The sequence below is a fragment of the Cucurbita moschata genome, unplaced genomic scaffold (assembly GCF_002738365.1).
Source record: "Cucurbita moschata cultivar Rifu unplaced genomic scaffold, Cmos_1.0 Cmo_Scf00034, whole genome shotgun sequence".
NCBI lineage: Eukaryota > Viridiplantae > Streptophyta > Magnoliopsida > Cucurbitales > Cucurbitaceae > Cucurbita > Cucurbita moschata.
The window spans coordinates 1,504,737-1,516,373 of record NW_019268550.1 but is presented as its reverse complement, the minus strand read 5'-3'; the positions used below and the strand labels follow the sequence as shown (position 1 = coordinate 1,516,373).

Below are 11,637 nucleotides of genomic sequence, written 5' to 3'. Positions count from 1 at the left end.
AAAAAAAAAAAAAAAAAAAAAAAAAAAAAAGCACTAGAGAGAGATAAGGGGGTGTTATTTATATAAGAAAAATGGAGGGAACGAGGGAGGAACAAGCACTAGACTATTATAATCAATAAACGCAACAAATTAAAAACTTCACAAATTGAACGCCCAGTTTCAATCTTTTTTCTCTTAGGGAAAAGCTTTACTGAGAGAGAGAGAGAGATAGTCCTTGAATTTGAAGCCAGCCCACCACACACTGCACATGGGGTCTCTTCAGAAGCAGGCGTCGAGCAGGCAGCAACAGCACAGCGCAGCCAAACTGCACACATAGTTCATATCATACTCGATTCTAGTATCAAACTCATCCCAAATTGATACCAATTTGGTACAAATTTAACGTAACAACAATCGACCATTCGCATATCTACGTAATCACATGATATTATCTACTTTAAACATGAAATCTCATATTAATGAAGATAATAGTAGTCCTAATCGATGACTTGCATCTAACAAAATTGAGTTTTGGAATAGTGTGATAGCTAATTGTAACGAAAATTGGGACTTAAATACCATCATGGATAGCTACTCGCGTTCGAGGTCTTAATCTAACAAATTTTGGAAGAATTATGAGTGTTTTAAAATAAATGACAAAAGATTAGATTTAGACTAATGATGATGTTCAATACATAGAAGAACAAATTATCCCACAATGTTGATCATTCACAATTTGATCCATCAATTAAGATCCACCCGAAAATCAAAGAATTTTACAATTAATACTAAATTCTTTAGGATAATCTATTTGTTTTCCTAAATTGAGAGGACAGACAGCTCAACATTGATCTGGAAACCATTAGAAAATGGCTAATATCATTGTATATGCTAAAAAATTGGATTAATTGCAATGATCTTATACAGTATGGTTTGTGCCGTTTGCAACAATTAAAATGATAAACATTATAATTTCTTAAGCTTCCCAGATTAAAATAAAATAGACATTAAAAAAGACTGTAATATAGAGGCTAACTGGGGGGCAAGTTGGGAATTTCATTAGGGCGATGAAACCGAGGCTGAACGCATTACCAGACGATGCAATTGGCTCGTTCTGAATTCAGTTTCCGATACCATATCATCGGAATGATTCAGATCCGATTTCAACCGCCTTGAACAGGTAAAAATGGAGAAATCAAGAGAGAGCGACTTACCAGCCTTGCAAGCAACCAGAGCTGCTACTTTGCTGTTGAGGAGGAGGAGGTTGACCGTACTGAGGAGCGTAAGGCGGAGGATATCCCTGCGGCGGATAAGCACCGGGAGGAGGATAGCCCTGCGGCGGATATCCTGGGGGCGGATATCCCTGCGGTGGATATCCCGGCGGCGGATAAGCATCCTTCGGATAACCTTCCGGCGGATAACCTAAAACAACCATCAATACTCTTAATCAACACAAAACATGCACAGATCTACAATCGCACACCACAATCCCACCGATCCAACACTAAAAACACCAAAATCATAACAAAAAACAGCAAAATACCATGAGGCGGAGGCACTCCAACCGGAGCCTGGCCTTGATTATAATAACTCATCTCTTCTAATTCCTCTTCAAATCACAAGATATCTCCCTCTCAACACAATCAATCCCGACCGCCGAACAACGTCGACGAATCCGGCCGGAATTCACAAAAACAAAAACAAAAAAATGAAGGAAAAACTGAAGATAGATGGAGGAGTTAATGGAGACGACAGCGAAGGTCTGCGAAGTACAGAGAAGAAGATTGGGATCTGAAGGATTTGTATATATAATCCGAAGACAGAGTTTGAGATTACCGACAAACAGAGAAGGCTATGTTTGTTTGCCACTAACCCGGGAAGGCTTATTATGTAATCCGTTTTTCGTTTCTCGATTAGTTTTAATTAAGGAGTTTACCAGGGGCCCACGATTTTGACACGTAATAACATCAGTGGTCGACGATGATGACGATCGACGGTCGGTATTTTTTCTATTAATATTAAGTAAATGTATTTTATTTTATTTTAATTTTTCAAAGAAAGTCATAAACTAAGAGCCGCGTGGTGAACGCTTACGAGGATATAGGATCTTGCAGTCAGTCGTTTTGACCAATTATTATTTTTTCTTAAAAGTATTATTCTAAATAAATATTTCATAAATTATCCATAAACTATAAAAATGGTTACACTCTCGAACTTTATTGTATAATGATTAGTAGAGGTGTACATTGAACTCGAGAACCCAAATCAACTCAACCCGAATTATAAGGATTGGGTAGGACTAGATTGAATTTTCGAGTTGGGTTGGGTTGGTTTTTTAGGACTCAATCCAATTCGGGTTGGATAAAAAAATAAAGAACGAATTGTCAGGCCCAACCTGTGTTCTTCTTCCTCGACCCATTACCGAACAGTACAACACAATCTTCATCGGCCAACATGATTACTCCAATATCCTAGCTATTTGACGTGATGATGGGCAGGTAAATACCTATTCGCCGCTCGCAGCCCACACCAGTACTTATTCGTTATTCCAGTTTTTACTCGGGTATACTCGCCTCACCACTCGTGCTCAATTCTTCATCTTCTTCGTTCTTCCTTCCTTCCTTCCACAGTGCTCTTCCTTGCAAGTTTGCATAGGGCAGATGCATAGTCGTAGACTCGCACTCCTTCTCATAGGCTCACAGTCGCACTCCTCGTCCTTAGTGACTTAGTTAATACCTTTAATTTGACACGTTAATCCCTCTAAAAATTTAAGATTTGGATGCAATTATTTGGTCGGTACTTTGTATATAATATTAATACGAAAAATATCAAATAAAAATATTAATATAAAAAAAATTAATTGTTGTGCCACGTGGGCTGCTTTACTGGCTTGTAGATAAAATCCTTAAAAAACATTCAGAGAAAGGTAGCAGGAAAAAGGCCAAGAAGCTTCCAGGAAGGCAGACCGCACGTGCGTACGCTTTTTCTTTTTGTCTATTTTATCTAAATAATTATCCATAACAAAATTGGTATTGGAAAACCAACCATTCATTGCACATCCACTTTGGTGAGGATTGAATTTGTAATTTAGCCCTCAAAATATTTAACTATTAAAACTTCAAATCCTCCCATTAATTTTAATTTCCGATTTATTAAGCTTTTATAAAAAAATTAGCTCATTAATTAAATGAGTCGAAATATATTCATATGCACGTATTTGAGATTGAACGACCCCAGTTGATTGAAACTTTGATAGGAGTTGGATGATCCCATGAAAGGGTCGGATTTGAGAAGCTACCGTGCGACCGCTATTCGGGTCAAACTACTTATCTACTTGATATCCTCTCTAGCAATGCCAAAGCAGGAGCCAAGCCAGCACATCGAGGAATCCCTGGTTCGACTTTCATATTTATAATACTAAAATATAATAATTAAACAAAAAAAATGGGCTAAGGAAATGGGGTGCGTTAAAAAATAAGGATCAGCCAAACTCACCACTAAGCTTTGGCTTACGTAGAGAATAAGGGGAATATGGACCAAAGTTTTCTCAAATCACCTTTTGTAATGATTCACACCTATCACTACTAGATATTTTGGCCTGTTATATATCGTTGTTAGCATCACGATTTTAAAACGCGTCTACTAGGGAGAGTTTTCCACATCCGAATGTTTCGTTCCTCTCTCTAACCGATGTGGGATCTCACAGTCCATTCTCTTAGAAGCCTAGAGTTGTAGACCACCCAGTGTATGGCTTTGAAACTATTGTAACAGTCCACGTCCACCACTGACAGATATTGTTCACTTTGAACTGTTATGTATCGCTGTTACATTTCGTTCTTTGTTCCTTACTATTCTCAAGTTAAGGAAACCAGCTATATCTTAATGATGGATCTTCCTCACGGCCCAAAGACATGTTTTAAATTCAATTCTTCACTCGCTTACAACAAGCTACCATATTTCCGCTGTTTGTAGTCTACAGGAACATTCATTGCAGCTGCAAGATATGGGAGTGATACCCACATCTGCACTCAGCCGGGGCGTTCGTTGGCTGATAGTTAAGCGTGAGATCCCACATCAATTAAGAGGAGAACGAAACAACCTCTCCTAGCATACGCATTTTACAAACTTTGAGGGAAAGCCCGAAAAAGAAAACACAAAGAAAATAATATCTGTTAGCGGTGGCCTTGAGCTGTTACAAATGGTATCAGAGCTAGACACCGGGCGATATGCCAGCAAGAAGGTTGAGCCCTGAAAGGCGTGGACACAAGGCAATGTGCAGGAAGGACACTGGGCAACAAAGGGAGTGGATTGGGGGTCCTACATTGATTGGAGAAGGGAACAGTGGTAGAGAAAACGCTGGAACTTGAAGGGGTGGATTGGAGAGAAGACTGTGTGGAAATCTCTCCCTAACAGATGTGTTTTAAAAATCTGAAGAAAAAGTCTGAAAAGAAAAATCCAAATTGAACTGTTACAAATGGAATCAGAGTCAAACATCGGGCGATGTGTGAGTAAAAGCGAAGACGAGCTGGTATAGACCATTAAAACTGCCGTTTACTTATGGTGCTGAAATACAATAGTGAATAACTTCATACTGCACACACTGCCATTATCTACTACAGCTGTTGATGCTTATTGCAAATTATGTATAGCAGTTGACTATAAATTCTGAGCTACTCCAACAACAGTAGAATGTGAGCTACCATCAAACTGCAAATAATTGCATGGGACCATCTTTTATGTTATCCATCATTACTTTATAAATGGATTCACTTTGGGTGAAATATTTGCAAGAAAACCAAACACGACTAGGCCAAACATTAAGAATATGAACCAATTTCCAATCACATGTCTGTCCTAAATGACAGTTCCATAAGAAAATTGCTAAGGAGGAGGACTCGAAAGCTTTTTGTGCATCACCTTTTGTTGTAGCCCTTGATCTAAACTTGGAAACAAACATTAACCGAGGAATGATATATGTGAGATCCTACATTGGTTGAAGAGGAGAACGAAATATTATTTATAAGCGTGTGAAAACCCGAAAAGAAAAGTCCAAAGAGGATAACATTTGCTAGCGGCAGTGGGTTTGGGCCGTTACAAATGGTATTAGAGCCAAACACGAGACGATGTGCCAGCGAAGAGGTTGAGCCCTGAAGGGGGTGGATACAAGGCAGTGTGCCATTAAGGACACTGTGTCCCGAAAGAGGGTGGATTGGGGGTCCCACATCGATTGGAGAAAGAACGAGTGCCTACGAAGACTCTGGACCCGTAGGAGGGTGGATTGTGAGATCTCAAATCAGGTGGGAAGAGAACGAAGCATTCTTTCCAAGGGCATGAAAACCTCTCCCTAGGCTTTTTAAAAACTTGGAGGGAAATCGCAAAAGAGAAAGTTCAGAGATAACAATATTTGCTAGCGGTGGACTTGGGTCGTTACAAATGGTATCAGAACCAGACACTGGACGATGTGTCAACGAGGAAGCTGAGCCTCGAAGGGGGTGGACACGAGGCAGTGTGTCAGCGAGAACGCTCGGTCCCACGTCGATGGGAGAAGGGAATGAGTGCCAGCGAGAACATTAGAGCCTAAAGAGGGGGTCGATTGTGAGATTCTACATCGGTTGCGGAGGAGATCGAAAGAAGCATTTTAAAGTGAAAAAACGGACGGACGATATTTAGTAGCGGGGAGAGAGTTATGTTATAAATGGAAGTCAGGCGGTGGGGGCAAAATGTTGGCATGACATTGTCAGTCCCTATTCATCTCATCCTACAGAGAATTAAACTCTAGGCTTCTGCTCCAGTTCTGCAACCTCAACAGCTTTCGGTCAAAGATCGTACACGGATTTTCTCTGCTCCTGGGCCCTGTTTGTGCCCCCACTTCTTCAATGAGTATCTTATCATTTCTGCTCATGCTCCAATCCACACTAAACCTGTTGTTAATGCCTGATTAGCAGCTGACCACGTTGTCTCAATTTCTTACATCAAAAGTCTTTTATTTGTCATTGCAGCTCAACAACATTGTGGCTGCTGTGATTGCTTTCTTCCTATAGCTAGACTGGTCGAGTCAGCGTGCGGCATTCGTGAGAGAAGTTTTCGTCGTTCAATCTCGATATGAGAAGCGAAGAATTCTACTCCGTTCCTTAGTATGTCATATTAATCTCATTTGACATGTCCCGACGTTTTAACTATCGTTAGCCCACCGTCAATAGATATTGTCTATTTTTGTCCGTTACATATCATCGTTAGCCTCACGATTTTAAAACGTATTTATCCCCTCTTCAACTAATGTCTTTCACACCCTTTATAACCAATCTTTATAACTAATGTTTCGTTCTCTCTCCAACTAATTGCTAGGGAGAAGTTTCTCCACACGTTTATAAGTAATGTTTACATGAACAGCACACCTAAAACAGGTTTATAAATAAAAACAAAAATTGAAATCGAAATATATAAAACCAACAAAAATCTAAAAAAGTTTTTTAAAAAAATGAAGGGATATTTACCAATTTGGCCTCAAAACATGATGTCTCCAAAAACTTTTGAAGTCATCAACCAAACATGAATATTTCCTATTTCCCTATAATGCCCACAAATCATTTCCAATGTTTTACCCATTTCAAATCATTTTTATTCTCTTTTGCATTAAATTTCACCTTTAAAATACTTTTTTCATAATTTTTTAATTCCCTATATTATTTTAATTGTGTCCCCCAATAGCATTTTTTTTTTAAAATCTTGAATTTTTATTAGTGAATGAATTTAATCATTTTATTTAAGTATTTTTTTAGTTGATAATGGCCATAAAATCACTAATAAAATATATAAATTGATTTATTTCAACCTTTAAATTGAAAATGTAGTACAAAAATTAAATTTTCTAAATGGAAAGGTAAAATTAAATAATAATAAAGAAATTTAAAATCGCACCAATGAGCAAGTGACAACTCAGCCACACAATCTACTTTCAGTCTTTGCAAAAATACCCCCACAAATACTCTCATTTTCTCGCTCACTATTTCATTAAAATTTAATAATATTCAATAATAATAACACAAATTAAATTAAATTAAATTAAATTAAACCAAGAGAGAGAAGCGACACTCACTGAGTGCAGACTATTGACAAAGTTCCATCCAAACCCATAAAGCCATGGCCATCCCTCACAAAAATCCCACCGCCGTCTCCTTCCTCCTCCTCCTCAATGCCGTCGCCACCGCCGTCCTTTCCTCTCCGCTGATCTCTCCAGTCCACAATGTCTCTCTCTCCTGACCAATCCCCCGCTTCTTCCTCCTCCTCTGACCCCGCACGCCATGTCTCAGCCGACTTGCTCTGTTCCACCGCGGCGGACTCCCTGATCTCCGATGACTCCGCCATTTTCAGCCTTCTTCAATCGGAGCTCGACCATATGCCCCGCCGCGACTACGTTCGACGGTGCCGTGACCGGTCGATCGACGTTATTGCTCGCCAAGACTCCATTAACTGGATCTTGAAGGTACTGGTCACTCCTCTTTTACATCGCTGTTCTTCGCATTGATTTTCTTGTTTTTATCGATCGTCTAGGGTTTTGTAGGTCCACGCGCACTACAATTTCAAACCAGTCACTGCGATTCTCTCCGTTAATTACTTCGATCGCTTCCTCTCCGCTAATTTCCTTCCAGTTAAGAATCTTTTTCGATTTTCCCCTTGTTAATGTCGTCGATTGTTCAAGAATCTGATCGGAATTTTGAGGCGGATAGTTTAGGGATTTTATTTTTCTTGTTATTTGCAGCGGCGGAATGGATGGCCGTTTCAGCTTCTCGCGGTGGCGTGTTTGTCTTTAGCGGCGAAAATGGAGGAGCCTCTGGTCCCACTGCTTTTGGACCTCCAAATCTTTGAGCCGAAGTACGTCTTCGATCCCAAAACGGTTCAGAGAATGGAGCTTCGTGTCCTGTCTATTCTCAACTGGAGATTACGCGCCGTCACGCCTTTCGATTTTCTCCACCACTTCATCTCCGATCTTCCTCCTTCCTCCGCCGCAGACGGCGGCGAAGGCGACGGTGACGTCTCTCGTTGCCTCCTCTTCTCTACTTCTTCCGATCTCATTCTCAGCACTACACGCGGTACATTCGATAAAAATCTGAAACCGATTCTGTTATCATATTCGATTACTTTTGTCGTCTTCTTCGATTTTGTGTACTTAAAAAATGAATTTGGATTGATTTTCAGTGATCGATTTCTTGGGGTTTCCGCCGTGTACCATAGCCGCCGCCGCCGTTCTCACCGCCGCTGGTGAGAGGGTTGATTCTCCGGCGGTTTGTACCCATTTCCTTGTGGCAAACAGAGTCGTAAGTATTAATTCAATATCTGTGGTTGGAAAAGGGATTTCATAATTCTGTAGGGGTTGATGTATAAATACAGAAAACCCCTTCTTTGGAAATTTACTTTAATTAACTTTCAGATTTTTTCTCAAGGTATTCTTTATCATTTTCTTTTTCTTTTTTTTATTCACCATCATGTTGGATTTTCAGTTTGTTTTATTTAAATTAATTAGGCTAAACTTCACAACTTAATTTCAAATTAAATTTAATCCTTATTTAGATTAATAGAATACAAGTTATTTAAAAAATATTAATATTCTTTTAAAAGCTGAAATATTAACTTCCATCTTTTAAAATTTTTATTAAAAGGGTTAATTTTCCTCCAAAATTCTAATAAAATTTTAAAATATTTTAATTTTTTTTAAAATTTATAGAAATTTTAAAGGTTATTTTTATAATTTATCTTTTAAAAACATGCATTTTCTTTTATAATTATTGATGTTCGATAATTATTTAATTAATATAACTCAACAATAATTAACCTCTTACATTTAAATTTTTATACCATTATTTATTTATTTTACCTCGAATTATAGTAACTTACTTTATAAGAAATTACTATTTATTTATTTACTTTGGTATGGAAATTGGAAAGCGTGAGAAATAAAAAGGAAGGAACGTAGGGTTTGGAGTCAAAATATTTTGCTGTCATTTTAATTTTAAAACAAATTTATTGGGAAAGGAAATGGTGAGAAGCTGTTACCAACTGATGGAGGAGTACATAATCGACACGTGTCCAGCAGACCTCCCAAAACAGCGGAGTCGAGGAGTCGGGCAACCGGCGCCAACTAGTCCAGTCGGCGTGCTAGAAGCGGCTGCATGCGGTAGCTGTGATACAGAAGCACCAGTGGAGCCGCCGACAAAGAGGCTTCGTTCCTCTGCACCGGATGTACAGGAGCAGTAGATAAACCCTATTTCGTGTAATTTTGTAAGAGGGAGAAAATCTTTTTTATTTCCCTCTCTCATTCCCTTGTCGTTGACCATTGAAATTGAACGGTTGAGATTGCACAGACGATGATCTCAACAAGGGAAAGGAAATTTTTTTTTGTTGTTTTCTTTTTGTTACTTATTTATTAGAAAAAAAAAAGTTATAAAAAATACCATATTTCTGATTTTTGGGTTTTCTGGGGGTAAAATGGTAATATTATCGGTGAAGGCTAAAAAGTCAATAATTTATCAATTATTCGCTACTCCAATTTCATGATCCCCATGCAAGAACAACCTTTGGATTAGATTCTCATGAGAGACCCATTGGCCTTTGGGAGCTATCATTACTTTTGGTATTTACAGTTTTACCCTCCTCTTTCTTTATTGGTCCACGTGGAATCTGTATTAGTTATCCCATTTTATTTATATTTGTTCCCGAGTTTTTTCAAAATATAATAATAATAATAATAAAAGTATTTATTTTAGTGATTAAACTATAATAATTAAAAAGTAGTCATAGAAAAGAAACTCATTTACCCAAAAAAAAAAAAAAATCAACTTTGAGTCTATAAAATAATTTCATAAAATCACAATTAAATTAATTTTTACTTTTTTTTCATGACGTTTAAAATTAATTTTAAAAATTCAGTTTATAATTATTTGAAATTAATTAACTAAATAAGAGGAGGGAGTGGCGTAGGCATGAGGTGGGATGCCACGTAAGCAGTAAGTTGAAATTATTTTTGGAGGGAAAGAAAGGGAGTGGAGGGGGTGTGGGAGACAGATAGACTGGCCCAATGATAAATGCACACGTGTAAGGTACCGTCAAGAACAATAAACAAATAAAGAAATTAAAAAAAAAAAAAAAGGAAAAAGGAAGAGAGGTGGCTTTTGAGGCAAAGATTTGATTTGATTTGATGGGGTAAAAAAGTAAGGAGGAGCAAGAAGAGTCATATCAATTCGTAGCTCTAAGGGAACGACAACAATTAGAACCTTATTTTATGTTTCTTCCTTTCATTTTACCCCAAGATTTTAATTTATTATCCACATTCATTTTTTTAACGTTTATCCAATTATTTTAATTACTTTTTTTACCAACATAGTTAATCCTTGGTTGATTAACAAAGAAATTACGTGGTGCTGATGTGGCACCATACGTTAATTTTCTCTACTTTGCCATATCACCACCACACCTTCGTATTCATAAATTATTGAATTACTAATTTAACCTTTGAACTATGTAAGTTAACATATCGTCTAATTTTAAATGTGGTATGCTAAATCGTCGGCCTAAATTAAAAATTAAAAATATTGATTGAATAATTTTTAACATGATTGAAATAATTATTAAATTTTACCATTTAATCCTACTTTATAATTAAATATAAATATATATATATATATATGTATAGTAGACAAACTTGGATTTTATTTTGAAAGATAATTGAAAAGGACAAAAAGTGTCTATAATAAAAAAGAAGATTTTCTTCTCTTTCATGTCGAGTCATTTGTAATCTTTATATAATATGTTAATATATTTTTTATTATATGAATTGACATTGACATCCACTAAAAGGAAACCTAAGTTGAAGCTTAATATATAAAGATATTGTATACAATATCAATCTTTTTATTTATTTATTTATTTATTTATTTTAGACCATATCTCAAGATTCAGTTAAATATAGCTATTTATCTCGTGGAGATATAATTTATCGTTTATAGGTGGAATGGGGAGGGAGTGGAAGACATTTTTTTTGTAATTAGATAAATGGGGTCTAAGGGCGAGATTGTAATTTCCAACCCACATAATAAAAAAAATATATTATCAATAAATAAATAAATAAATATATATATATATATATATATTGTAATTATTGATGTGATTGTCCAAAATAATTAATTTTATTTTTATTAAAAAAAAAAGATGCATAGTATTTTGAGAAAACATTATTTACTTATTTAATAGGAAAAAATATTTCGTGTATTGTAATTATTAATGTGATGGGTAAGTTTATAATAATCTAATTATTTAATTATATTTAAAAAATGGGTGCAATGTTTGGTAGAAACCTTGTTCATTAATGGTTTCTTTGTATAATTTTTTAAATTAAAAAAAATTGACTTTCCAAGTCAAATTAAGTCAATTTTGTTTAATGAAAAGAAAAAAAAAAAAAGTTGGGCTAAGATTTTAAAAACATAAAAAAGAAAAAAATGGACAAATTTAATTATATGTTCAAGTCAAATTAAGTCAATTTTGTTCCTATCTAAACCAGAGCCATCATTAAAATATATATATATATATATATAATTCCTTAAAAAAAAAAAAAAATATATATATATATATATATATATATATATATATATATATATATATATATAT

At 36.1% G+C, this 11,637-nt stretch overlaps 2 protein-coding genes across 2 annotated transcripts; one reads left to right on the top strand and one right to left on the bottom strand.

The window, feature by feature from the left end:
- Positions 1-38: 38 nt before the first annotated feature.
- Positions 39-1,863, bottom strand: LOC111430460 (cysteine-rich and transmembrane domain-containing protein WIH2-like). The gene is made up of 3 exons (XM_023066678.1): positions 1,523-1,863; positions 1,194-1,401; positions 39-304 (listed from the first exon to the last, which is right to left on the bottom strand). Exons 1-3 carry the CDS (start codon positions 1,572-1,574, stop codon positions 259-261), a joined length of 306 nt encoding a protein of 101 aa, XP_022922446.1. The 5' UTR covers positions 1,575-1,863; the 3' UTR covers positions 39-258.
- Positions 1,864-7,074: 5,211 nt separating this feature from the next.
- On the top strand, positions 7,075-9,439 carry LOC111430731 (cyclin-D2-1-like). Its single transcript, XM_023067122.1, has 5 exons — positions 7,075-7,462; positions 7,541-7,627; positions 7,739-8,069; positions 8,176-8,294; positions 9,010-9,439. Exons 1-5 carry the CDS (start codon positions 7,223-7,225, stop codon positions 9,229-9,231), a joined length of 999 nt encoding a protein of 332 aa, XP_022922890.1. The 5' UTR covers positions 7,075-7,222; the 3' UTR covers positions 9,232-9,439.
- The last annotated feature ends 2,198 nt before the right edge of the window (positions 9,440-11,637 follow it).